The sequence below is a fragment of the Lampetra fluviatilis genome, chromosome 61 (genome assembly GCF_964198595.1).
Source record: "Lampetra fluviatilis chromosome 61, kcLamFluv1.1, whole genome shotgun sequence".
In the NCBI taxonomy this organism is placed as follows: domain Eukaryota; kingdom Metazoa; phylum Chordata; class Hyperoartia; order Petromyzontiformes; family Petromyzontidae; genus Lampetra; species Lampetra fluviatilis.
In genome coordinates, this window is record NC_136335.1 from 5,266,992 (window position 1) to 5,294,929 (window position 27,938).

Consider the following 27,938-nt stretch of genomic DNA (forward strand, 5'->3'; position numbering starts at 1 on the left):
ATCCACGTCTTCAATGCAACACGACTCCTTCATCAGCTGCATCCAAATCTTCAATGCAGCACGACTCCGTCATCAGCTGCATCCACGTCTTCAATGCAGCGCGCCTCTGTCATCAGCTGCATCCACGTCTTCAATGCAACACGACACCGTCATGAGCTGCATCCACGTCTTCAATACAGCGTGACTCCGTCATCAGCTGCATCCACGTCTTCAATGCAGCACGCCTCCGTCATCAGCTGCATCCACGTCTTCAATGCAGCACGCCTCCGTCATCAGCTGCATCCACGTCTTCAATGCAACACGACTCCGTCATCAGCTCCATCCACGTCCTAAATGCAGCGCGCCTCCGTCATCAGCTGCATCCACGTCTTCAATGCAGCACGCCTCCGTCATCAGCTGCATCCACGTCTTCAATGCAGTGTGACTCCGTGACAATTGCATCCACATCATCAAAGGCACGGAAGGAGGTTAAGGAGAGGGACTGCTTAATATACAAGGACCGTGATGAGTCTATGGACAGTGTTGAGTCTATGGGTAGTGTTGAGTCTATGGGCAGGGTTGAGTCTATGGGCAGTGTTGAGTCTATGGGCAGTCTTGAGTCTATGGGCAGTATTGAGTCTATGGTGAGTGTTGAGTCTATGGGCAGTGTTAGTCTATGGGCAGTGTTAGTCTAGGGGCAGTGTTGAGTCTATGGACAGTCTTGAGTCTATGGGTAGTGTTGAGTCTATGGGTAGTGTTGAGTCTATGGGTAGTGTTGAGTCTATGGGTAGTGTTGAATCTATGGGTAGTGTTGAGTTAATGGACAGTGTTGAGTCTATGGGTAGTGTTGAATCTATGGGTAGTGTTGAGTCTATGGGCAGTGTTGAGTATATGGGCAGTGTTGAGTCTATGGGCAGTGTTGAGTCTATGGGCAGTATGGGGAGGTTGCGGAGGGAGAGGCCAGCGAGAAGTTTACCAATCATCGGACGCGGCCGGCGTGTAACGATTTAACTTATTAATTGGACACTGCGAATATTGGTCGACACGGCAAGGTGGGTTCCGTGGGGGTTCCCGAAGACTGCGGGTGGGGTTAGTGGGGGGCGAGGAGAGGTGGAGTCGACTGAACCACTGCTGCTGCTGATAGGGAGGATGGATGGGTGCAGGCTTTAAGGATGTGGTCACGCGAGGTTCGTAATCATAGGAACACACACACGTACACACACGTCCGTGCATGTGTAATGTTTTTGTATGGAGACAGAGTCGTCGTAGAGGCAACACGGTTTATTTATAATACAGCAAGGTACACTTAATCCCTAACACAAAGGGATAGTGGCCCCTTTCACCCACAACCTGGGGAGGTACAGCCTCCGGGCTATCGTACCTAGTCCCTTTGACTTCTCTAGCCCTCCGGCTGGCTAGACCTAGGTGAGGCTGACCCACCGCTGGTCCGGTGGATCCCTGACCACTGGCCCGTCCGGACCTGGCCCTCAGAAGGACATCAGGCCAAGGGAACTTCAGGGTCCTAACCTCCGACCACTGGCACCGCACTGAGCCCCGACCCTTAAAAGGATGTCGGAGGCTTGGGGTCCAGGGTCTTGTCTCCAGGCGGGCTTCTGACTTCGGCTTGAGGCGAACTGCCCAGCGCTCTCAAGAACCTGCTTTATATACTGTTTCCCACTGAGGAGCGGGGCTTTGTGGGATCGCACGCATCCCCCAGCCCCCTCCCCTCAGAGGGGTCCTGGCCACCGTTGGCCCAACCGATCCGGACCGGTTTCTACCGCTCCCTACCGAGGGGTGGGGGTTCTGTGGGATCGCAGACGCTGCCCACAGCCCCCTCCCCCCGGCGGGTCCCGGCCAATAGTACACAACCTGCCCGTCCCGGTAAGTACCCTGGTTCTGGCGCGTGTGTTTGTCAACATGACCACCACATCACCCCCCCCCCCACCCTCCCGTACAGCACGCAGCCGTCCCGGCTGCAACAACAACCAACAACACCAACAACAACAAAAAACAATGTGAACCAGAAAATCCGTGAGCCTCAACGCAACAGTAACAACAACAACATCAACACAGTAACCCAACAACACCCGCAATAATTTACCCCAACCCACCTGTACATATGAACACTGCGGACCCCATACATCAGGGACCCGAGGCCAACTGCACGCCCGCACCACTGACCGAACTCAACAACCGAATGGAAAAGTGGGCAGTGTGTGTGCGTAGGGACGGTGCCTTAGGAGAGCCGGGGAAGCTTTGAGTGAGTCCGCGTAGTGGGTCCATCGTACGGGTTCAGAGTCCTCGGTTGAGGGTCGGGAGGGGCCTGATGATGGACGTCCGGCATGTCACTGGAGATAGGCGACAGTGCCCATGGGGCATCGTCTTGCTGGCTGGGCGGTTGGGCAGCACCCCGATCCTTCGGCGTGGCCACCCTCGGTGGACTCACACCTGTAACATCCGGAGGAGTGGCAGGAGGGCGCGAAGCAGAACAAGGGTCAGGAGAACTCCCACCCAGCACGTCGGACACATCAAGCGTACGGCCCCTGCGAGATGAAGTTGATAGGTCAGTGCGCGGTGCGACGTAGGGTTTCAGGCGCGATGGTTGAACATACCACGAACGCCGTCCGCACGCGACCCAAACGCACTAGTCCCGAACAACCCGAACAATGTCCACCGGACCCCGCCAGGGCCTGAGCAATTTAGACGACGTTGCCAAGGGCACCTGGGGACAGTGCAGCCACGCCCTGTCCCCCACGGACCATTTGTGTACAGAAACGCGCCGATCGTACAGACGCTCATTCACCCGTTGCCTCGCCCCGGAATTCTCTTTTGCCGCCTCCCGCGCCTCGACCAACTTTTGTATGTTAAACCAAATGTGGTGGGACAGCTTTGATCGTAACGTAGCCGTCTTGACCCGCAATTGCATATCTATGGGGGGGTCAACTTCCCTGCCGTACATCAAGTAAAAGGGTGCCAATCAGTATGCGGCCAGGACTCCAGGTATACGGAAGTCCCAATCACTGCACACTGCGCACAACATAGAGGTGATTGTCCGGTGCAGGCGCTCGACCATACCATCGGTTTGCGGATGGTAGGGGGAGGTTCGCACCTTCTGTGTACCCAGAAGGTCGCAGACCTCCCGCAGAAGGGTAGATGAAAAGTTATTTCCCTGGTCGGTCAGCAGTTGTTCCGGGGCGCCCTTATCCAGGACATAGCCCTGGAGAAATGCCTCAGTAACGGCTGCTGCCGACTGGTTGGGGAGGGACCAGGCCATGGGCCATCAGGTAAAATACTCAACCCCAACCAGCAGGTACTTATTACCCCGGGCGGTGACCGGGAAGGGACCCAGGATGTCCAGTGTCACCAGCTCGTTGACGCGGGACACCTGAATTGACTGAAGGGTTGGACAGGCCGGCCGAGCCGGATGCTTCCGCCGCGCACACTGTGTGCAGCTGTTTAACAAATCGGCGACATCGCGCGCCATCCCTGGCCCAAAAGAAATCCAATTGCAGCGTGGCGAGTTTTATAAATGCCTAAGTGCAAGAGTCGTTCGTGCGCGGCCCACACGGCCCTGCCCCGCAGAGCCGTACGAACGACATGAGGAGACCATCACGCATAACGACAGCCCCAATACCCTCCCGGCAATCGCCAGCACGTTCGGCACGACGTTGCAGCCTAAGGAGGGAGGCATCCACCATCTGAAGGCGTCCCCATTCATCCATAGCCAGCTCAAGCAGTGAGTCATGAGCGATCAGATCATGCGAGTCGGCAGCGGAGACAGGCCCTGTGTCGACAACCCCTGCCGCCGCCGCAATGGGAGATGTAGGTGCAGCCACAGTGGGCGACTTGCACCTCCCAGAGCCCATAAAGCATGCGCAGCCCTCCCCCGGGGGAAGGCGCGATAGGCCATCAGCGTTTGAATGCCGCGTGCCCTTCCTGTAGATTACCGTGAACGCATAGTCCTGTAGGACTTCTAGCCATCGTGACAACTGGCCAGATGGCTGGTCTATTTTTAGCGCGTACTGCAGTGCCGCATGATCGGAGCGAACCATAAAATGCCTGCCGTACAGGTACGGTCGATACTGTTGTACAAATGTAATGCGAGCGTAAGCGGGGTTTCGCTGCTCAGCTCTGGGCCAATCATACGGCCCGGGGTATTGGGGGCGGGGCCCAGTATGTGGGCATGTGTGAAGGTCCGCCGCCCACCTCCGGTCCAATCGGATGCGAGGAGAGCAAGGGCGGAGCCTAAGGGCGGAGCCTAAGGGCGGAGCCAGCAGGGCGCTATGCGGAGGTCGGGATCTGGAAGGTTCGGTGAAGGGCGTTTTGACAGGGTGTAGACATGATCACGTGGTGAGGGGAATATAGGTGGGATCCGGAAGAGGCTCGTGGTCAGTTGGCATAGTCACGGAGTGGGACCACGTTGGGTCGGCGAAGGGTACCTGCGCCATCAGCCACGTGGCTGGAGACGCTTCAATCACACCGTCAGCCAATGGTGTGCGGGAGCGGGGAGCGGTGGGACTGACAGGAGGGGCACGCAGGGCGCGCGCGAGGAGCAGCAGGTCCGCTGTCGGGACCAGCGGAGTGCGAGCGGCATAACGAGAATAAAGAGTGAGAGAGACAGAGACCAAGCAGTATGTCGGCGAGGTAATTTATTACACAAAGAACACAATAACAAGCAGTTCGCGGCAGGTAACGCAATAGCGCTGTTCTGCTGGCGACAGTACCCTACTGCCATAGGCGACGACGCGTTCGATGCCATCAACGACTTGCAAAAGCACTGCGCCAATGCCTGTATTACTGGCTTCAGTGTCTAGGATGAAGGGCAAGGTGAAGTCGGGAGGGGCGCCGACACGGGCAACGTGAAGCGCCTTGAACGCCCCGTCCTCGGCATCCCCCCAGTGGAACTTAGCACCTTAAGCCCTTAAAGCATGAATGGGCTTCGCTATTGATGCAAAGCCCTCAACGAACCGGCGGTAATAGGACGCGAACCCTATGAAGCTGCGGACCTCGCCCATAGACGTAGGCGTCGGCCACATCCTCACACAATCAGTCTTTGTGGGGTCGGTGGCGATGCCTGTATGGCTGACAATGTGCCCGAGATACCACACCAATTCCCGCAAGAGGAAACACTTTTGGGGCTTGAATTTAAGGTTAGCGGTCCACATCCTGACAAACACAGCCCTCAGTCTATCCAAGTGTTCCTCGAACGTGCGACTGAAAACAATTACATCATCTAGATAGATGAGACACGAGTCCCACTGCAGCCCAGCGAGGACCAGCTCCATGAGCCACTGGAATGTCGCTGGGGCTGAGTGCAGACCCATGGGCAACCGATTGAATTAAAAAAGGCCCTGCGGCGTGCGGAACACGGTTGTCGGTTTAGACAACTTGTCCAAGGGCAGTTGCCAAAATCCGGACAAAATGTCCAAGGTGGAAAAGTACCGCGCCCCCGCCAAGGCATCCAGTGACTCGTCCATGCGAGGAAGCGGATACGCGTCTGCCAGCGAAATTTTGTTGAGTTTCCGAAAATCCATGCAAAATCGCAAACTGCCATCATGTTTCTTGACAAGTACAATCGGTGTACCCCATGGGCTGGTGGATGGAGCCACAATGTCCGCGGCCAGCATGTCATTGACAGCCAGCCGGACATGTTCTTTCTCTGCCGGGCTCAGCCGAAACGGATTCTGCCGAATGGGAGCTAAAAACATCGGCAAATTCACGAAGTAACATAGGCAATTGCGATCGCTGGGACTCGGGAAGATTTCCAGCCCCCGAACAGAGGGAATCCAACCAACCGTCGTCGGGGTCAGAATGTGCTTCGGACTGAGGTGTACCATCCACATGTGCCACGATGGAGTCAGTGTGGAGTGGCAGCGATGCGTGAGCAATAACCGCCCCCCTGGGCACGACCTTTGTTCGCAACCCCGCATTCAGCACCTGGATGAAGGGTTGGCCCTTGCCAGGCACAAGCGTCTGTGCCCCCGCCAGCTCCAATCCCCGTACGGCCGTGTTGGATGGAGCCAGTAAAATACCCGATGCCGTCCCTGACCCGAATGGTTTCCGCAGCCGAAGCGGAATCAACATTTGCGCGCCCGGCGGAATCCGGACTGTCTGGGACGCCATCGCTTGAACGGTCGCGCAAGCCGTGCGTAGCCACGTGGGTGAGGGCAGGAACGACATCCGGCAGCCCGAAGGGAGCTCAATGCAGCCTTTGTCGATCATGATTTTAATGGGCATTTTGCCAAGGAAATCTGTACCCAGCAAACACGGATGGCAAGGGTCTCGGAAACCAAGATGGGACCCGTTAATTTAATATCGCCATTACAAATCTTGGCCATTATTTGGCCAATTATTCCCAGGGAACCTCCGTTTGCTGCGAAGCAAGGGACCGAAACCGGGGTGAGCAACTGACACCTCTGGGGCAGCACGTTGTAAATGAGGTCCGAAATTATGGTTGCCGAAGCGCCCGTATCAACCAGTAGCCAAAATTCAACCCCTTCAATGCGCCGATGATAACGGAGGAGCCTGTAGCCACAGCGACGACCCTATGGGCCAATTCCGACCACTGAACTGGCCGGAGTGACTTCCGAAAATCAACCCCATTCCTGCCCTGACCCCTCAACACAACGCGACGGAGCGGCACATCGGAATGAGGAGTGTGAGATGACGGCAGGGGCCGAATGCATGAGGTGTCGCGACTTGCCTGCGGCTCCTGTGAAGCAGCAGGCATGCAGGGAGATGACGGCGGGCGACCCGGAGCGTGGCGTCGAGGAGCTGGGCAGCCCGATGACAGATGTCCTTGCTGCCCGCAGTTGTAGCACGTGATGCGGGCCCGTGCCCACGGGGAACCGTGTCTCCATCGCCGATGCTCGCCCTGGTGAGGCCGGTTGGTTCATTCTCCAGCTCGCGGCGTGACGTGATGCGAAGGCCTGGTTATCCAGGGCCTCGTTCTCTGATGCGGCAACGTGCATGGCACATGCCGCAACCTGCTCGTCACGCTGGAGGAGCAGCTCTGTGTGCAGGTAGTGCGCAGTGTGCAGTGAAGAGAGATTTGCATCGTCCTTGACGTGAATGGCGATGTGCAACTCATGAGCCAGCAGCAACATTTTCTCAAGCACGACGGCGTCAATGCCCACGTCGTCCATATGAGGGTAGGCCGCTTGGGCCAACGCCATCAGCGCGCTTTGGTAGGCGAGGGGGGTCTCGTCAGCCTCCCTCTTCCGGCATGTGAAGCGATGCCTGGTTTCTGACGGGGGCCCGTACATCAAAGCCATCTGGTCGAGGGCTTCTTGCAGCGTGGAGCGATCCTTCCATTGAATGATGAGGAATGTAGCTAGGGCGGTGTCGTCCAGCGTGGAAGGCAAAGCCCGAATAGCAACATCCGCAGTCCACCCCGCCGTCTCATAGTTTGCCACGAATCGACGAGCGAAAGCTGCCCAGTCTCCGCCTCTAGCCGTGAGGACTTGAAGAGACGGCAAGCGCTGTTGCAGGGCAGGAATGTAGTTCCCCGCCGAGTCAAAACGCGTACCAGGTGTGACGTTTGCAGGATCGTCGGACGCAAGAATGTCCGCCAGAAGCGGCAGTCGCATCTCAGATGACGCAGCAGCGTCGGGTTGGAGGGCGTCGAGGGCAGAAGTGCCACGCTGCCCCTGGCGCACGTGACTTCCGGTGCAGATGACGCCATTTCTGCAGGAAGTGACGAAACCCCCGGCGGAAGTGATGTTGCTTCCGGTTGTGGTGCTTCCGGCGGCAGTGACGTAACCCTGAGCCGAAGTGACATCATAACCGATAATATGTTCAAAATTTAAGCGCGGGAATCCCTCGCGTAATGGCGGGAATGGTACCCGCCCGCCGGCCCAGCCCCCCACTCTCAGCAGTCAGCCTACTGAGCGTGAGCTCATCGAGGATGGCGGCGGCATGTAGGAGATCGGCCAGGCGAGAGTGCGCCGACTGGATCGCCCATCCCGACAGTGGCGAGTTTCCTGACAGGCCCGGAGGTTGCGGACCCACCGCTGCAGACCCGTCCTCCAGGAACGGCACCCCCCCCCCTCCGGTGCAGCGTCGGCATCGACCTCCCTGTCCAGAGCCTTGGTAAGTGCCTTCTGTCTAGTCTCCATGTAGGCTAAGTTCTTGACCACTTCTGTCACCAGTTGTAATGTTCTTGTATGGAGACGGAGTCGTTGTAGAGGCAACACGGTTTATTTATAATACAACAAGGTACGCTTAATCCCTCACGCAAAGGGGTAGTGGCCCCTTTCACCCACAACCTGGGGAGGTACAGCCTCCGGGCTATCATACCTAGTCACTCTGACTTCTCTAGCCCTCCGGCTGGCTAGACCTAGGGGAGGCTGACCCACCACTGATACAGTGGGTCCCTGACCACTGGCCCGCCCGGACCTGGCCCTCAGAAAGACATCAGGTTGAGGGAACCTCAGGGTCCTAACCTCCGACCACTGGCACCGCACTGAGTCCCGGCCCTTAAAAGGACGTCGGTGGCTTGGGGTCCAGGGTCTTGTCTCCAGGCGGTCTTCTGACTTCGGCTTGAGGCGAACTGCCCAGCGCTCTCAAAAACCCGCTTTATATACCATTTCCCACTGAGGGGCGGGGCTCTGTGGGATCGCACGCATCCCCCAGCCCCCTCCCCTCAGAGGGGTCCTGGCCACCGTTGGCTCAACCGATCCGGACCGGTTTCTACCACTCCCTACCGAGGGGCGGGGGTTCTGTGGGATCGCAGACGCTGCCCACAGCCCCCTCCCTCCGGCAGGTCCTGGCCAAAAGTACACAACCTCCCCGTACAGGTAAGTACCCTGGTTCTGGCGCACGTGTGTGTCAACATGACCACCACACATGTGCGTGTTGTTGACGAACACCTATGAAGGCCAGAATGGCACACGAATGGGTGGGTGGCCAGCACGCCCGACCGCCTTTGTCTCCCCAGTGGTGATGTTTACACACCACACCAGGTACTAATTTGAGGCTGAGTCGACCTAGGGGAGGCCAAGGACCGGTTAAAATAATCATCACCGGTGTTGTCCATGAGCGGGAATCGAACCCAGGTCGCCAGGTTCATAGCGCAGCGCCCTAACCTCTATTCTACCGCTCCCCAATGCAGCACGTCTCCATCATAAGTCGATTGTTTTACAGGTGAACACACTCACACATACACACACACACGTGAACATACCGACACGCAAGCACACACGCCAACACAACACAAGTGAACATACCGACACGTGAACACACTCACACGCGACCACATACACACAAGTGTATATACCAACACGTGAACACACACACACACAAGTGAACATACCGACACGTAAACACTACTGGCCTTACACGAGTTTATTGTATTCCTCATGTGCACGCTTACCACACGCCATCGACTCAACACTACGTTCCATGATCGTGTCTTCATATTGTCTTGGTGTCCCCCGAGTGTGTGTCCCTTGCGTGTGTCCAGTGTGTGTGTGCGTGTGCCGTGTGAGTGTGCTTACCATGTGAGTGTGTGTGTCCCGTGTGCGTGTGTCCCGTGTGAGTGTGCCGTGTGTGTGTCCCGTGTGTGTGTGTCCCGTGTGAGTGTACCGTGTGAGTGTGCTTACCGTGTGTGTGTGTGTTCCTTGTGTGTTCCTTGTGTGTGTGTCCCGTGTGTGTGTACCGTGCGTGTGTGTGTGGCCCGTGTGAGCGTGTCCCTCGTGTGTGTTCCGCGTGCACGCACGCGCGCGTGTCCGCGGACGCGGCCAGCACGAGCGGAAGATCACGCTTCTGTGGATGTGCTAGGCTCGGTCGCGGGTTGAGACGGGCTCTCGGTGCCCAGATGGTGGTATCTCGAGTTGACGTCGATCCAGAAATCCATGTAATCGCGGCGCAGGTGCTGCTTGACGGAGCTGTAGTCTATTTTGCTGGTGATGTCCAGATACTGCTCCGTGCTCGGTTCGTAGACCGGCCAGTGTGTGGGCACCGCCATGCCCCCATAATTCGGGTCCCTGCGAGCGTGCGAGAACAAAGAATTGGTGAGGGCCCCGGGTGGCGCCGCCGTCGCTACTCGGAGGTGCGGGGCAAACACAGAAGCAGCGGCAGCCACGCGTTGGTGAGCGGTACAGCACGATTGCTGTATCAAGTAAAGAAGATCTTTACTTGATGCAGCAATCGTGCTGTGACGGTTCCACCTGAAGACAAAGGTCACCTACGTGACTTTACTGAAAAAACCTAAGAGTATGAATCCTTGCAGTCACGAAAGCTTCAAATCTAGAATCTATGGGCAGTGATGAGTCTATGGGTAGTGTTGAATCTATGGGCAGTATTGAGTCTATGGGTAGTGTTGAATTTATGGCCAGTGTTGAGTCTATGGGTAGTGTTGAGTTTATGGGCAGTGCTGAGTCCATGGGCAGGGTTGAGTCTATGGGTAGTGTTGAGTCTATGGGTGGTGTTGAGTCTACGGGCAGTGTTGCATCTATGGGCAGTGTATGAGTCTATGGGTAGTGTTGAGTATGGGCAGTGCTGAGTCGATGGGCAGTGTTGAATCTATGGACAGTGTCGAGTCTATGGGCAGTGTCGAGTCTATGGGCAGTGTTGAGTCTATGAGTCTATGGGAAGTGTTGAGTCTATGGACAGTGTTGAGTCTATGGGCAGTGTTGAGTCTACTGGCAGTGTTAAATATATGGGTAGTGTTGAGTCTACGGGCAATGTTGAATCTATGAGTAGTGTTGAGTCTATGGATAATGTTGAGTCTAAGGGGTAGTGTTGAGTCTAAGGGGTAGTGTTGAGTCTACGGACAGTGTTGAGTCTATGGGTAGTGTTAGTCTATGTGTAGTGTTAGTCTATGGGCAGTGTTGAGTCTATGGGCAGTGTAAGTCTATGGGCAGTGTTGAGTCTATGGGCAGTGTGAGTCTATGGATAGTGTTGAATTTATTGTCAGTGCTGAGTCTATGGGTAATGTTGAGTCTACGGGAAGTGTTACATCTATGGGTAGTGCTGAGTCCTTGGGCAATGTTGTCTATGGGTACTGTTAGTCAATGGGCAGTGTTGAGTCTATGGGTAGTGCTAGTCAATGGGCAGTGTTGAGTCTATGGGTAGTGTTAGTCAATGGGCAGTGTTGAGTCGATGGGTAGTGTTAGTCAATGGGCAGTGCTGAGTACGCAGCCAACCATGCTAATCGGAGGTGCCGTCGAGTGCCACCCCGTGCCATGCTGCCGCCGCCGCCGCCGTTACCCGGTCTTGGCGAAGTTGGTCCAGTAGGCGATGAAGGCAGCGGAGACGTCGCGATCCTTCGGCCAGTAGCTCAGCGGCGTCTGGAAGGGCTTCCCGAACACGTACTGCAGGTCGTCCGCGTGGTCGGCGCCCATCCAGTTGGGGTAGACGAAGGGCATGCGGCTCGGGTGGGACAGCTGGTACGAGTATGTGCGGGCACCACTGCGCACAAAGCAAAAGACAAAGTTGGGGAGTTAGGGAGGGGGGGCGCGCCCGTGTTAAAGCATCGAGATGGGACAGGCTCAAGTACATAGGTGTCAACCCATGCGGCTTACCCATTGGCCTTCAGTGCTATCCTGCTGCAATTAAACCGCCTTCGAATAACCTCACCGTGACACTAAGACTGTTGTCATTCGACGTAACCACCCCATATTCACAGTGACAGAAACCTTTATCGAGTTCAATAAAGTGATTTAACACGAGGCTCAACACCTATGAGAGTTGCAATACGCTAATTGCAGAGACATGAATACATGGTGACTGAAACCATCAAGGATGTACCACTATTTAGCAGTTTGACAGGATGCTGCATCACAAATAGACAACGCATAGCCCAAATCAATTCAGACTCTGCCTTCTCGACAGACCTGTTCTCCACCTGAAGACGGCTGCTTGCGTTGTGGCCGAAACGTCGTGAGAATTATTTTGTTATGTTTTCTTTTTATTATTTTATTACTTCCCTTCTACGTGACTATACCGAAAGAACCAAGAAGATGAATCCCTGCAGTCACGAAAGCTTTAAATTGACAGGAACTATTTTACTCTACCGAGTGTTAACATCCCCATCGTTTAACAGTATTCTCCAGCAGCATAACAAAATGCGGCTTAATCGTATTTAATTAATTTACCCACCCAGCAGCATAACAAAAAGCCGTACTTGACCACTTCACAACTCCTCCTCCCCTGCGACCCTTCCTGGCTCATCCCCCCTTAACCGCTATATAAGGTCGTACCTCTTGGGACTTCTCTTCACTTGATACAGATATTTTGCTGTGACAGTTTCACCTGAAGACGGAAGCTTGTGTTGCCTCCGAAACGTCGTGATTTTATTGTTTTTATTTTTATTAATTTTTATTTCATTTTTTACCTACGTGACTTTACCGAAAGAACTAAGAGTATGAATCCTTGCAGTCACGAAAGCTTCAAATCTAGAATACAGCATTAATAACAATAATGGTCATTGTTGTCCTTTTACATGAGCAGGTGTGCATGTGGCCAGGTGACCACGCATGCAAGGTGACCAGGCGTGCAGGTGATCAGGTATTGGAGGTGACCAGGTGTGCAGGTGACCAGGTATTGCAGGTGACCAGGTAGTGCAAGGATGAGTGCAGGGCGAGCGAGGCGAGGGTGCTCTCCGCGTCTCCGCGCTTCTCACGTGGAGTGCTGCGAGTGCATCCGCAGGAGTCTCTGGCAGGGCACGACGAAGAGGAAGTCGGTCTCGAGCTCCACGACGGCGCGCGCCGCCTCCTCCGAGAAGTCGGCCACCTGCTGGTCGTGCGAGTAGAAGTTCGACACCTCCAAGCCCACGTCACGGTGGCCCTTCGCGAAGCCCATGGCCAATTTGTAGATGTCCATCCTGGAGGTGGGAGGAGGGTGGGGGTAGGATACGAGGGGGGGGGAGTAGTTGGGGTTGTTGTGGGTTATTAGATCAGATGTCAGTGATTAGTTGAACCGTAAAGGTTTTGGTTATGGGTTAGAGCACGCAAATATAAAAACCCGCCACCACCCGACACAGCCAATCAGTGAGGTTTGTCACGTGAACCAAACGTGCTAATTAGTTACTTCTTCAGCACCACGGTGGCTAGAAGATGTTTACTACCTCGCCTGGTATGCAGGAGGCCCGTGGGTTTGATCCCAACCCTGACCACCTGTATAGTTGGAGTTTGAATGTTCTCCCCGTGGACGCGTGTAATTTTTCTCCGGGTCCTCCTGTTTTTCCCTCCACACTTAGAATCAACATCACGCGTTCAGACTATTTGGCTGCTTATAAATGTCCACACGATGATGATGAGCCACTTCGTTAAGCGATCATTTGTGGCCAGGTCGCCTCTGAAAACGAGCCATATGGCTCAGTGGGTCTGACCTGGTAAAATACAAAATAGTTATGAAAATATTAATAGTTCTTCTCCAGCACAGCTGATGTAGATGGTGATGTAATGATGATCATTGTTATTGTTACCCTACTTTTTCGACGGGAGCCTCAAGATTCGCAGTAGGGGGCGACGGTGCTACGTGTACCCGAACCCTCAGCACCTGTCATCGAATGTGCAGGTGATTTTGCAGCATTTAGGATTAACATCATGCTAATCCCTCACATGAACATAGCCACTTCCGTGCCCTCGTAATAGGAGGCCGCTCTCCTCATATCTGACAGTTACATGTTAATTTCTCACATTAACATCATGCTAATCCCTCACATTAACATAGCCACTTCCGTGCCTTCGTCTAGGAGGCCGCTCTCCTCATATCTTACAGTTACATGCCAATTTCTCACATTAACATCACTAGCCCCGGCCACTGCTTTACACCCATTCAAACCTTTTTAAAACAGTCTGACTCAGCAGCATACCGCGCTTTCCCACCTGATGATGGACGCTTTAGTTGCGCCCGAAAAGTTGTGATTTATTATATTTTATACCTACGTGACTTTACCAAAAGAACCAACGATTAAGCATTTGGGATGTTTTGACCCAATACGCGTGACACTGGGCATGTGGGGTTTTAGCCCTGGGCAGGGAAACCGGAGAACCCAGGAGGCTACCCATGCTGGACAGGGGTAGAGATAGCACAAACTCCATTCTGCTCTCGTACAAACACCAAGATCCCCCGTGTAGCCTTAACAGACTGTTGGGGCGAGTGCTGTTAGCGAAGCAGTGCCTACGAGAGGATGGGTGGCCAGCACCACGCCCGACCGCTTTCGTCTCCCCAGTACTCATTTGAGGCTGAGTCGACCTAGGGGAGGCCCAAGACTGCTTGACATAATCGTCACCGGTGTTGGTGACCGTGAGCGGGAATCGAACTCGGGTCGCTGGATTCGTAGCGCAGTACGCTAACCGCTGCACCACCGCTCCCCACACACGACCTCACACGACCTCACACGACAGGACATGGGGACAACAGACAAACTCCACACGTTCACACATTCACTCAAATTCGCACTCACGCTCACAGACACACACACTAACATTCACATATTCACTCACATTCACACACTCACGCTACTCTCCAACAAAGACGGAGTACATAGGAGACACGCTCACAGCAACAAGCGGAGCGCCAGGCGGTTAAAATGCAGCATATTGGCACCTCCAATTAACACGTACGATGAAACAGAGGTTTAACATACATACATACATAGGGGTTACAGCTGGTGCATATGCCAGTCATCTCAGAAATGAGTTTTCTGGATTGAAAACTAATTTCTTTAGAATTGCTTTTTGTGATTATTTAGTTGTCCTTCCCACGCACCACCGATTAGCACGGTTGGCTACGTACGGTGTGAAAGAAGTTCAACATACGTACATTCATACGTACATTCGCGGCACCTGGGGTCTGTCACGTGACCCTCCCGCACCTAGCCTGGCACAGCATTCAACCCACGGCACCTGGTGTCTGTCACGTGACCCTCCCGCACCTAGCCTGGCACAGCAGTCAACCCACGGCACCTGGGATCTATCTCGTGACCATCCTGTCAGCGAGCTATCCTTCGACACTTCACGCGATGGCCTCAAAGCGCACCTGGGCCTGCTGGCACAAGCGGCTGTAATACGAATAAAAGCGAACACTCACATGCAGCTATGATGAAATCGGACATTGTAAAAGCTATTTTTTAAGGCATAAAAAACGTGTTTTTTTGCATAGCGAATCAACATAGCAGTCTCATCTAGTGCTATAACAGACTGACAATACAAATATCGTAATAAAAACCCGTTACTGTAGCTCCGTTAACGGCTGGTTTTAAGCTTTTTTCAAGAAGACGGTCCCGAGTTGACCGGGGCAGAGTCGATGTTTTGGGGAGACAGAATCAATATTTTTGGGGGGCAAAATCGATGTATTGGATCACAATTATCGATCCAAAACACCTAACGCGCACCCTTTTGACGTCACGACACAGATACGCCCACTTCCAAGTGCCCCCTTGGGTATCGCGTCACAGCGCCTTTGTGACGTCGTCACAACCACGTGGGGGAAGGGGGAAATGGCGGGTGCTGTTGTCTGTTCACTGGGAGCTGCGCACTTTTAAATCATCATATAGATTGACAAACTCGTTTCTTTAAAACTGATTTTTTTGTGTTTAGTTTCTTGTCCTTCCCCCACACCTCCAATTAGCACAGTTGGCTACGTGCGGTGCGAATGAAGTTCAACGTACATACACATACCTATCAACCCCTTATCAGTGCCTAAATTATTAAAGACCAATTCCAAACCTTATTTGTCACCCCGTGCCCTATAATTCTCAACCATCATCCTACAAAGTCCCATTACAAGGAGAGAAACATAAACAGACTATCTTAATGTTTTTGCCCGTATTGAAATGGCTTTACGCCATACGGACCTGAAAACTCAATTTCCCTGCAAAAGAATACGGGGTAAACCATATGTGTTTACACGGTATGCCTGCTGCTGTTCCTGCTGTTGTCGTCGTCAGCCCACCTGGTGGTCTTGTCCTTCGTGTTGACGAATGGCACGTCCATGCCTGCGAAGAGGTGTCCGTCCATGTTGTTGACGCCTGCCATGTAGTCGATCTGCGCCGCGTTGCCCACGAGGAGCTGCGGCTCCTCGGGCAGGAAGTCGCCGTCCACCACGGCGCTCCACGCCAGAGAGTCCACCAAGGGACCTACGGTACCAGGTGACGGTCAGGGGAGAATTGTGGCAGGTGCAGTGCGGTGAGGGTGTGTGGTCCAGGGTGTGCGGTGAAGGGTGTGGAAAGGGGGTTCGGTGAGGGGTGAATGGTGAGGGGTTGTGCTGTGAGAGGAGTACAGTGAGGGACGCCCCTAATCTACAGTCGACGTCCTTACTACTTCGAAGGGCCACTGCCCAAAACGTCGTCAACTACGAATGTTTCCTGGGGAGGCCACACAGGAGCAGCGTTCCTGTGGCCCTTGCGGGAGGCCACACAAGCATTTTTAGGCCACACGGGCGTTGTTAGGCCCTCGTGGGAGGCCACACGGGTGTTGGTAGGCCACACGGGCGTTGTCAGGCCCTCATGGGAGGCCACACGGGTGTTGGAAGGCCACACGGGTGTTGTCAGGCCCTCATTGGAGGCCAAACGAGCATTGTTAGGCCACACGGGCGTTATTAGGCCCTAATGGGAGGCCAAACGGTTGCTGCTAGGCCACACGGGTGCCGTGAAGCCCTCCTCACCCGTGGTGGAGGGCATGACGAGTTTTATGGCGTGCACCACGTCCACGGGGTTGCTGATGCGCAGGCAGCCCATGAGGCGCGCCGAGTCGTCCGTCGGGCAGCCCACCACCTCGGCCACCTGGACAGAGACAACATTCCGTTCCCCCCGTGTAGCCTTTCACACAGCCGTGTACACTAGGGGCAAGTGCTGTGAGCGAGTATGGTGTGTTCTCCTATGGTGTTCCTGAAGAGCACCGCGTTATGTTGGGAAATCGCCCCAATAAATGTATAATATAGGGGTAAAGCGCAGTCGGCAATAACGCGTGAGATGCCTAGTACGCAGGCTGAACAAAGACCGAGGCGCACGTGGATAGCATCTAGAAGCATCCAGCAGCATCCCAATGCCTTGCGCGATGCTACACCGAGGCAGCCGTACGACCACTAATTCCCACTCGCACTGTGACATAGTTCCGTTCTCTACATCGTGTCATATCCAATTCGCGTTCTAAAAACGAGTCGCTAGAGGAGAACAGAGTCTGTGTCACCTCTGAAGGCCGAGTACCGGCGCACCTATGGGTGATGGCCAGGACCAAGCCCGGGGCCGTCTTCGTCTCTTCCAGTGGCGATATTTACACATCGCACCGGTGTGATGTTTACACATCGCACCAGTGCTGTGTGTGTGTCTGTGTGCGTGGTGCGTGTGTGTCTGTGTGTGTGCTGCTCGTGCATGGTGTGTGTGTGAGCTGCGTGCATACTGTGTGCATGGTGCTGTGTGCGTGGTGTATGCTGTGTGCGGTGTGCGCTATGCGCGCGTGGTGCATGTGCGTGTGTGCGTGCCTTGATGGCCCAGGATAGCGGATCCCTGTCTACGGCCCACGAAGCAAGGGCCGACCCACTCTGACTGATTGCGCGACGGATGATGCCATGGTTGACCGGAGACAGCATCTGTAACGACATCATCACCCCCCCTCGTCATCATCATCATAATCATCACCCCCCCTCGTGATCATCATCACAGTCATCACCCCCCTCGTCATCATCATCATAATCATTACCCCTCCCCTCGTGATCATCATCACAATGATCATCCCCCCTCGTCATCATTAACATAATCTTCACCCCCCTCGTCGTCATCATCATCCTCAATATCATCTTCGTCGTGAACCTAGGGGGCTTTACTTTGGCCAGCCTGTTGAAAAGCCAGCAACATTTAAATTTTTATTTACAACGTTGTCTGACGTTCGCACTGGAGATTTACATGGAGCATCGTAAGGCGTCGATGGACGCCCAAGATCCACGCAGGAGTGGAGCGTCTGGTTCACCGACGAATTTGCCATTCGTGGCTTCTCAACGTCCTCCTATCTCTGCTTTTGCCGATGAAGCACGTTGATCACCGGGTCACGCTTTCCCACGACTTTACTTGATTGGCTCTGTCGCCGGGTCGTGGAGGGATTTCCACTAATTTATTTATTACGTGGTTTGAGCCAATCTTGATTTGAAGCTTTCGTGACTGCAGGAATCCATACTCGTTGGTTCTTTCGGTAAATTCACGTAGGCAATTTTTATTTTATACCTATGTGGTTTGAGCCAGCAGGACATGATTGGGCCAAAACCTCGCCCATTGTCCACCCAGTTTCAATGTATCTCGATACGTGTGTATGTATCTCTGTGACTCTCTATGTAGCTCTATGTGTTTCTATCAGTCTCTATGTGTTTCTGTATCTTTATGCGCTCTCTACGTATCTCGAATAGGCTTTATTAGTCTGGATGTGTCTCTGAGTATCTGTGTAACTATTAGTCTCTATGAGTCTCTATTAAGCAAACTCCTGCCCCCCCCCCCCCCCCAAATATAGAAGTCAAACTTCGCCTGTGTAATAACGCATTGTCCTTGAAGCTGATTGGCCTGCACCAGAGCTACAGCCTCCGCGATGGCTTCTTTGTCTCAGCGGTGGTAAAACTCCTTAAACCCGAGCTAACGAATGCTATGGCGTTTGCATGGCCCTTGTGCTGTCCGCTTTCTCGTGTCCTTTGCTTTGTGACGCATCTTAACACCCGCCGGATTATTGCTAGAAAGGGTGAAGAGTTTAAATCATCATCACGAATCGTGACATCGGTCGGGGAACCCTCCACACACACACTGAGTCGTGGCGATATTTCTCACGAGGCTCCCGCCTCAACGTCGGTTTTTTTAATTTTTAAAGATGTTATCAGCCAATGAATGACGAGTCGTTTATTATACACGTGGGAGGACACCATCATCATGCCCTCCCCCCATCATCACCATGCCTCCCCCATCACCACACCCCTCCCATCACCATGCCTCCTCCATCACCTCCCCCCCACCATCACCATGCCTCCTCCATCACCCCCCCCCCCTTCTCCCGCACCTGCAGGGAGACGCTGGCGCCCCCCGCGGACTCTCCAAAGATGGTGATGTTGTCGGGGTCTCCACCGAACGCGCGGATGTTCCTCTTCACCCACTTGATGGCCGCGTGCTGATCCCACAGTCCGTAGTTACCTGGGCGACACAAAGACAAGGATCCTCCCCGCGCCATGTAGCCTCGGGGATACCAGGGCGAGTGATAGAAACGCACGTCCCCACGTGTCCCTCCGTGTGTCCCCCCTCTGCGTCTCACCCATATTGCTGTGTCCCATCCCCCCCCCTCCCCCCGGTATCCTCGTGTTCCTCCATCTCCTCCAGAGTGCCCCATGTCTCCCGCATGTCCTCGCTGCGGTAGCTAGGAGATGTTAACTACCTCGCCTGGTATATACAGTAGTAGATCGTGGGTTTGATCCAAACCCTGACGCCTGCTGCTGTGTATTTGGAATTTGCGTGTCTCTCTCTCATCATCATCATGGTGGCTAGGAGATGTGTTGACTACCTCGCCTGGTATACAGGAGGTCATGGGTTCGATCCAGACCCTGATTCCTGCTGTATATTTGGAGTTTGCGGTGTCTCGCTATCCCACCGTGGTTGCGTGGATTTTTCTCTGATGCCTCCGGTTTTCCCCTCCACGTTTAGAATCAACATCACGCATTTCGAGTATTTGTCTGCTATAGATTTCTACATGATGATGAGCCACTTCGTTGGGCTATCACTGTCTTTATATTACCGTGTGTGTATATTTGTTTTCTACTCTTAAGCACAGACGCGATTATTTGTTTTTGAGCCCCTCTCTGCAGAACATCAATTCTCAAAAAGTTGAGATTATTTGTTCGTGATAAATTTCCACGTCATGATGATAAGCCACGTCGTTGGGCTATTATTTGTGAAAGCCAGATTGTTTCCGACAAAGAGCTGCATAGCTCAGCGGACCTTACCTGGTAAAATAAAAATAAGAAACCGCCACTTGTTTAGACATGGAGTTGTAATGTATAGTGACTTATTGTTAGTAGCTCAACTGATTGGAGAGTATATTGAGTTTATTGATAATATTGATGTAGTTTATATTTCAGTTTTTTTATCAGTTTACTCTATGGTATTCATTATATAGTGTAGTGTATACCCAGTTACTTAATGTTAATAGCTCAGCTTATTGGAGAGTATATTGAGTACATTTATTATATTAATGTAGTTTATATTTAGTTTTTTTACATCGGTTTATTATATGGTAGTAGGGTATTTGTAGTTCTTTAGAAACTCCTTTTTTGTTTTCCACATAATGCACTAGCTTGATACGCGGTGGTTTGGCTGCTGCAGTTCTATACTATTAAAATTTCCCTCCCTTTATTACTGCTAATCCTACGTAATACACTACTAGCATAATATGACTTTGAGACCCCCCACCGCCTACACATTTCGCAAGGAGTGACGAACCCCATATCTGCATTTGTCATCAATATGCAAAATTTCCGTTGATATGTAAACTCCTTTGTCAAGGCTCTCTCTTCCTCCCACCCAGCTTAAAATACGCTGCCAAGTTTAGCGGTGTTCATTAAGACGCTGTCTTTCCGACAGCTCTGTTTCTTCACCTGAGGATGGCTGCTTCTGTTGTGGCCGAAACGTCGTGAGAATTTCATTTTATTATGTTTTATTATTATATTATTATTTCCCTTCTACGTAACTTTAAGGAAAGAACCAAGAATATGAATCCCTGCAGTCACGAAAGCTTTAAATCGAAATTTAAAATAAAAATTGTTTAGTTAATATCATTGCCTTTTAACTATCCCAAGAACAAGAATTTGAGTAGGTGACGAAGCCTTTGCCATTGCAGCACCAACGTTTTGGAACAACCTTGTTTCCTCCCTGAACATCATACATCTTCCTTGCATTGAATTGACCTTGGTTTTTGGGTGTACTACATCTCTTGCGAGGGACACTACCTACAGCAATACCCCAGTTTACATCGGGGATGCGTTCCTCAAAGGTGCGATGACGAATATCAAAGCGACGTCAATCAAAGAGAAAAAAATAGTTGAGTTGTTAGCTTGGTTTAGTGTCCCGTGTCTCCCCCCTCCCTCCCCCACCGTTTTGATCCCACGTGTCCCCCCCACCCCTCACCGGGCCCGTGCTCGTCGCCCGTGCTGAGGAAGCCCAATGGCCCCAGACGGTAGTTGAAGGTCACCACGATGACCTTGCCGCGGTCCGCCAGCTCCTGGCCGTCGTAGAGGAAGTTGTCGAGGAAATTGGCGCCTTCGCTCGAGCCGAAGATGAACGCGCCCCCGTAGATCCACACCATCACGGGCAGGTTATTTGACACTAGGAGGAAGGGGGGGGGGCATTGGGGACGGGGGGGGGTGTGAGAGGGCCGATCGGTGTTCCTGTAGTGGGCACTCTCCCCATAGGCAGGTAAGCATTCTCGTCCGTTTATTCCACCTTCTCCATCACACACAGCGCCCTCCTTCATCCACAGCTCTCTCTCTCTCTTCATCCACAGCTATCTCTCTTCATCCACAGCTCCCTCCTTCATCCGCAGCTCTCTCCTCTCTATCCACAGTTCCCTCCATCCACAACGCTCTCCTCTCTATCCACAGCTCTCTCTCTCTCTTCATCCACAGCTCTCTCCTCTCTATCAACAGTTCCCTCCATCCACAGCGCTCTCCTCTCTATCCACAGCTCTCTCTTTCTCTCTCTTCATCCACAGCTCTCCTCGCTATCCACAGTTCTCTCCATCCACAGCGCCCTGCATTATCTACAGCGCTTTCTCTTCATCCACAGCTCTCTCCTCTCGATCAACAGTTGCCTTCATCCACAGCTCTCTCCTCCGGTCCCTCCTACGACGTCACCTCTTATCCCCACAGTCCTCTATGAATTCTAAACTATAAAAAAAAACTTTGTATTTTACCAGGTAAGGCCCACTGAGCTATATAGGTCTTATTCAGAAGTGACCTGGCCACAAATGATCGCTCAACAAAGTGGCTTGTCACCGTGTGGACACTTATAGCCTGAGCCAAAAACTCTATAAACGCGCGACGTTGATTCTAAATGTGGAGAGAATAAACCGGAGGACCAGGAAAAAAATCCACGCGACCACGAAGAGAGAGAGAGTGCGTTCGCACGTTCACTGTAAACATACCACCCCCCCCCCAAACACGCACGGCATCACACCATTGCAGCACATTCACCCCGACTCAGCTGCCTTCCACGTGCGTGCCACTTTCCCTCTTTTCCACGTGCGAGCCACTCTCCCTCTTTCCCACGTGCGTGCCAATTTCCGTCTTCCACGTGCGTGCCACTCTCCCGCTCCAGCGTGCGTGTACGCATCGCGCACACGCGGTCCTTACCTTTGACGCCGTGCGGCACCCATATGTTGAGGTAGAGGCAGTCCTCAGACCCGCGCGTGTCCGTCTGGCTCAGGGTAGCCTGCAGGCAGCGGTCACGGTAGTTGTAGGCCTTCAGGGTACCTGGAGCACGCTCCCCGCAAGTTCACGCAACAAAGACAAAGATCGCCCCGTTGTAGTCCTTAAGACTGTTGGGGGGGAGGGACGAGTGCTGTTAGCGACAAGCGGCGTCTATGAAGGCCGGGCACGGCACACGAGAGGGTGGCGGTGGCCAGCAACCACGCCCGGCCGCCTTCGTCTCCACACCCCCTCCCGCCCCTGTGGCGATATTTTGACACGTGGCAATCAGATTCTAATTTGAGGCTGAGTTGACCTAGGGGAGGCCCAGGACCGATTCAGATAATCGTCACTGGTGTTGGCCGTGAGAGGGAATCGAACTCGGGTCGCCGCGCTCGGAGCGCAGTGCGCTAACCGCGACAGCACCGCTCCCCACCAGCACAACACACACACAGAAACACACAGACACACACACATGGACAACAACAACCGCCATTCGCCACTAAGTGGCGGTGACATCACCACGACGCTTGTGCCAGGCCATGTGCCCCTTCAGGCCCACGTGAAGTGTCGAACGCCCGCTGGCAGGAGGTCACGGGGCAGACCCAGGTGCCACGGGTCGATTGACTGAGATGACCGAGATGACTGGCTGATGCACCACCTGTCCCCCTACTGTGCCAACTTGCTGTGCTTTAGCCACCCGGCGCTCCGCTCGTTGTTGTGAGCATCGCTCCACTGCCCTCCGTTGTTGTTGGAGTGCGACTGCCTCCAACTGCCCAGTAGCGTCCTTCACGAGCCTCCTCCACAGAGGCCGATCTTGACACTGCTGGTACCAGTCATCGGCAAGTCCACTCAGCTCCACGTCCTCTTGTACCACATCACTCCATCTCTTCTTTAGCCCGTGCCGCGCCCGTTTAGCCCACTCGATCCAGCCGAACAAAAGCTGTTTAGGCATGCGGTGGCTGGGTATGCGAGCTACATGACCCAGCCAACGCAGCCTTGCCTGCCGGAGGAGCTCACCGATGGGACTTTGCCCAGATCTTTCAAGGATTTGTGAGCTCCTCACACAATCCAGCCTGGTTAAACCCAGGATCGTAGGCAGGCCAGCCTAAATGTTTCGAACCGGCGAAGATGCTCCATTAGGGGGGTCCACGTTTCGCAAGCGTAGAGAAGGGAGGGAATGACTGTGGCCGAGAAGAACTGAAGCTTCGTGCGGAGCGACAGACCAGGTAGCTTCCACACAGCGTTACGCAACCGATGAAAAGATATTGCCGCTCGATTTATTCGGAGTTAGACCTCTGCTGTTAAACTGGAGCCGGTCATAAGCACACTGTCCAGGTATGGGAAACTCTCCACTCTCTCCACTACTGCCCCATCACCGATTGGGAGTTGTGGGGGTGGAGTGTCCGATGGTACAAAATACCAAGGCAGGTGCTTAGTTTTGGTGGGGCTGATAGTAAGGCCCCACCTCTTAGTGGCATGCTCCAGTCTCAGCAGCAGCATCTCCAACACCTCCTCTGAATGAGTAGCTATTACCAAATCATCGGCATACATAACGTGGTTGACCAATAGGGAGCCAACCCTTGATTGCACCCGGGCATCGATCAGCCTCCCATTATATCTGTACCAAATGGAAATTCCCCCGTTACAGCTATTGAAGGCTTGACGAACTACGTGGTCAAAAAGATGTTAAATAATGTGGGAGCCAGAGGACATCCCTGCCGCACTCCAAGGTGTACAGGGCTCTGACTCCCGGCCACGTAGTTTTACCCGGGCCCGCTCACCATCATCAAGGTCCTTAATGATCGGGAGCAGAGGGTCAGGGACTCCGAAAGCACAAAGAACAGCCCAGAGCCCAGGTCTACTGATGGTATCATAGGCCTTGACCAGGTCAATAAAGCAGAGATGTAGGTCTTGTTGGAATTCCCGACACCTCTGCTGTAGCAGACGGACAGAAAATATGGCATCTGTGCAGGACCGCCCTTTCTTGAAACTGCATTGGGGCTCCGCAAGCCTCTCCTCACATGGACACACACGTTGACACAACATGGACACACACACACGCATGGACACACACGCTGACACGTAACGAGGTGATGGTGCGAGCGAGCAGGGGGAGGAGGTGGTGTGTGGTCAGGGCGGGATTAAGATTTTGTAAGGCCCCTGGGCTACATGTGTAGTGGTGATACGCGCTGGGGTAAGGATCGTGTGCCAGTGCGTAGTGATTGGCTGTGTGTGTTGGTGACGCGCGCTGACGGTGAAGGATCATGGGTCAGCGCGGGGTCATGGGTTGTGAGGCAGTGATTGGCTGGGTATCGGTGACGCGTGCTTACAGCAAAGGGATCGTGTGGAAGCGCGTGGGGATTGGTCAACTAAGGGGGTGCTCACGTCGCGGTCCGCATACGCTCCGTCTCCCGGGAGCGGAGGCTATATAAGGCGGTGCGCGCAGGCGCACGGGGAGTGGGTAACCAGTGAAGACAGAAGACGGAGGAGGAAGAGATAGGGCCCTGAGACACCTAGTCCCGCCGTCCTTGTCAGGACCGGGGCCCTGTGTGGCTCAGAGGCGGGATCTTGGGACCCCACGCCCAAGCTGGGGTGGGTCTGTAGCGCCACGGACGCTACGGGGCTGGAGTGCCCGTGAGCGTGTACCGTGAGCTGTAGTAACCACCAGTGTCAGGTGGAGTGTGTAGTGTGAGAAATAGTGACCACACGTGTTATTGTGGAAGACAAGTGAAAATAAAGTGTGCTACCCGTCAAGTGGTTTCCCGCCGTCATTCAGATACTTCACATGTACTGTGAGGCCACCCCCCAGTAATATTTTCAAAATGGAAGCAAAGTTAAAGAAAAATGTAATTAAATTTTTACAAGGCTAACAACAAAATAAAATTCACCATTCACAAGCGAAATCACTTTTCACTTCATCTCTGTAGGCACTCCAGCTGGCGGATGCCCCCTGGGCGGCAGCCCCTAAAGCCCCCACGCCTTGATCCGGCCCTGTGTGTGGTGGTGTTGGTGGTGGTGTTTGTGTTGGTGGTGGTGTTTGTGTTGGTGGTGGTGTTGGTGGTGTTGGTGGTGTTGGTGGTAGGGGTGTTGGTGGTGTTGTTGGTGGTGGTGTTTGTGTTCGTGGTGGTGTTGGTGGTGTTGGTGGTGGTGTTGTTGGTGGTGTTGGTGGTGGTGTTGGTGGTGGTGTTGGTGGTAGTGGTGTTGGTGGTGTTGGTGGTGGTGTTGGTGATGGTGTTGGTGTTGGTGGTGTTTGTGTTGGTGGTGGTGGTGGTGGTAGTGTGTGTGTATGTGTGTGCGGGCGAAGTATTACCGCCCCATCTCGCGTGCGGCTCGGGTTTGCTGAAGGGGCGCGGAGGAGCGGCGAAGGGGATTCCCTTGAAGACGTCGACGGAGGAGAGGAGGCCCGTGGAGACGCGACGTCCCTCCACGTTTCCCCACTCGGTCGTGACCACACCCAGCTGCAACAGAGACAAAGCAGGCACCCCCCCCCCACGTCACACCGCAAAGCCTTTAACAAACTTCTCGAGGCCAGCTATTCGCGATGTACGCGTGCCCTCTGCGCGTGGGTGAAGGGCACGCGTATACAGGTGAGCGCACGTGTGGACAGGTGAGCGAACGTGTACATATGTGAATGCACATGAGCGCAGGTGGGTGCAAAAGTGATCGCACATGTAGACATAAGTGTACAGGTGAGTGTACAGGTGAGTGCACGTGAGCGCAGGTGAGTAGACAGGTGAGGGCACGTGAGCATAGGTGAGTGCACAGGTGAGTGCAGGTGAGCGCACAGGTGGAGCACACGGGCGGAGTTCCGTCACGCACCGACGCAGCGGAGGCGCCCGCTGCGGTGGCGAGGAAGAAAACGGCGAATCGTAGAGACCCCGCCATGGCTGCTCCTCCGTTGGCTTTGTGGCTCCCACCTCACCCACGCGCTTCTTATTGAACCCGCGGGGGGGGGGGGGGCGGGGGGGGGCTCCCCCACCGCGTGATGGGGACGGTCCCAGGTGCGCCTCCCGAGGGGAGGGGTGGCCGGGTGGGTGGAGTGGTAGGGGGGGTGGGGGGTGGGAGATGTGTGTGTAGCTGTCAGTGCGCTGCGCTAAGAACTCGGCGGACCGAGTTTGATTCCCGCTCAAGGCCAACACCCAGTGACGATCATTGGAACCGGTCCTGGGCATCCTCTAGGTAGTCTCAGCCTCAAATTAGTACCTGGTGCGGTGTGGTGTAAACATTGCCACTGGGGAGACAAAGGCGACCGGGTGTGGTGTTGGCCACCCACCTCCCTCGTGTTCCATGCCGGCCTTCATAGGTGCTCGCTAACAGCACTTGCCCCAAACAGTCTGTTAAGGCTACACGGGGGATCTTTGGTGTGTAAACATTGCCACTGGGGAGACAAAGGCGGCCGGGCCTGGTGCTGGCCACCCACCCGCCCCTGTTGTGCTACAGTGCCAGCCTTCATAGGTGCCCCGACTCACTAACAGCACTTGCCCCAGCAGTCTATGAAGGCTACACGGGGGTCTTTGGTGTGTAAACATCGCCACTGGGGAGACAAAGGCGGCCGGGCATGGTGCTGGCCACCCACCCGCCCCTGTTGTGCCACAGTGCCGGCCTTCATAGGTGCCCCTACTCACTAACAGCACCTTGCCCCAACAGTCTATGAAGGCTACATGGGGGATCTTTGTGTAGTGCTGAACTTTACGCGAACAACTTCTTCCTTCTGTGTCGTCACTTTATTTTGTCCAACACAGCACATTTCGCCACCATTCTCCAGCTCGTTCTCCGCTTGCTCGCCGTGCTCCGCCGGCCTCGCTCGCTCCGTTCCTCCCTCTCTCTCTCCGTCTCTCCCGACTCCCCTCTCTGCTACTCCGACCCACTCCAGCCGTCGCTCTCTCTCGTGCAGCTGCTTCGTCTCTACTGCTACCCTATACTCCTTATTCTACTCCACTGATAATTTACGCTTCTTCTTCTTCTTCTGCTCTGACCGACTCTGTCCAGCTCTCAGCACAACTCCCCGTCTCACTCTGACGCTCCCTTATTTATCCCCCTCCTCATTAATTTCCAATTCATTAACCAGCGTCTCCCCCGACGCCCCGCACCAGCGGCCCCCGCCGCCACCTGCTCCGAAACCAGACTTACTGGCGCCACATTGGCCTTGACAACAACAACCGGCCAATCACTGCCCTGCATCCCATAATTGCCTAATGGGCCGTCTCCGTTTCCTCCATTGTCCCCCAGCAACACCAGCCTGTCCCGGTACGACCCCACTGTTCCCAGGCCACACGTGTTTACAATTACCCCCCTTGGCGTGCGTTAAACCACTACATTTGTTCGCGCGTGTCTTGTGTGGCACATTCCCATCGGTGAGCTCCTCCGGCCCGCCGAGGCTAAGTTGGCTGGGTCGTGTAGCCCACGTGCCCAACCACCGCATGCCCACGCAGCTTCTGCGTGACCGGGTAGAAAGATGGAGCCTACAACGGGCGCAGGCGACGGGCTGGAGAAGAGATGGAGCTGATGCGGTTCGGGAGGACGTGGAGCTGCACGTAGCCTGGCACAAGCGTTGTGACGCCACCGCAACTTCGTGATGGAATAAC

The 27,938-nt window shown here is 54.1% G+C and overlaps 1 protein-coding gene across 1 annotated transcript; it reads right to left on the reverse strand.

The window, feature by feature from the left end:
- Nucleotides 1–9,736: 9,736 nt before the first annotated feature.
- Nucleotides 9,737–26,238, reverse strand: LOC144951302 (bile salt-activated lipase-like). The gene is made up of 11 exons (XM_078881504.1): nucleotides 26,173–26,238; nucleotides 25,664–25,811; nucleotides 22,297–22,416; nucleotides 21,074–21,271; nucleotides 18,960–19,090; nucleotides 17,410–17,517; nucleotides 16,594–16,711; nucleotides 15,883–16,066; nucleotides 12,605–12,805; nucleotides 11,191–11,391; nucleotides 9,737–9,965 (listed from the first exon to the last, which is right to left on the reverse strand). Exons 1-11 carry the CDS (start codon nucleotides 26,236–26,238, stop codon nucleotides 9,737–9,739), a joined length of 1,704 nt encoding a protein of 567 aa, XP_078737630.1.
- Between the last annotated feature and the right edge of the window lie 1,700 nt (nucleotides 26,239–27,938).

What these genes read in the sequence shown, in the direction of transcription:
- LOC144951302 (XM_078881504.1), bottom strand. Translation starts at nt 26,238, where the DNA reads ATGGCGGGGTCTCTACGATTCGCCGTTTTCTTCCTCGCCACCGCAGCG. An exon ending in CGTCATGCCCTCCACCACGG is followed by an intron (nt 16,067 to 16,593) that starts GTGAGGAGGGCT and finishes CTGGTACCGTAG; the next exon opens with GTCCCTTGGTGGACTCTCTG. An exon ending in ACGAAGGACAAGACCACCAG is followed by an intron (nt 12,806 to 15,882) that starts GTGGGCTGACGA and finishes TCCCACCTCCAG; the next exon opens with GATGGACATCTACAAATTGG.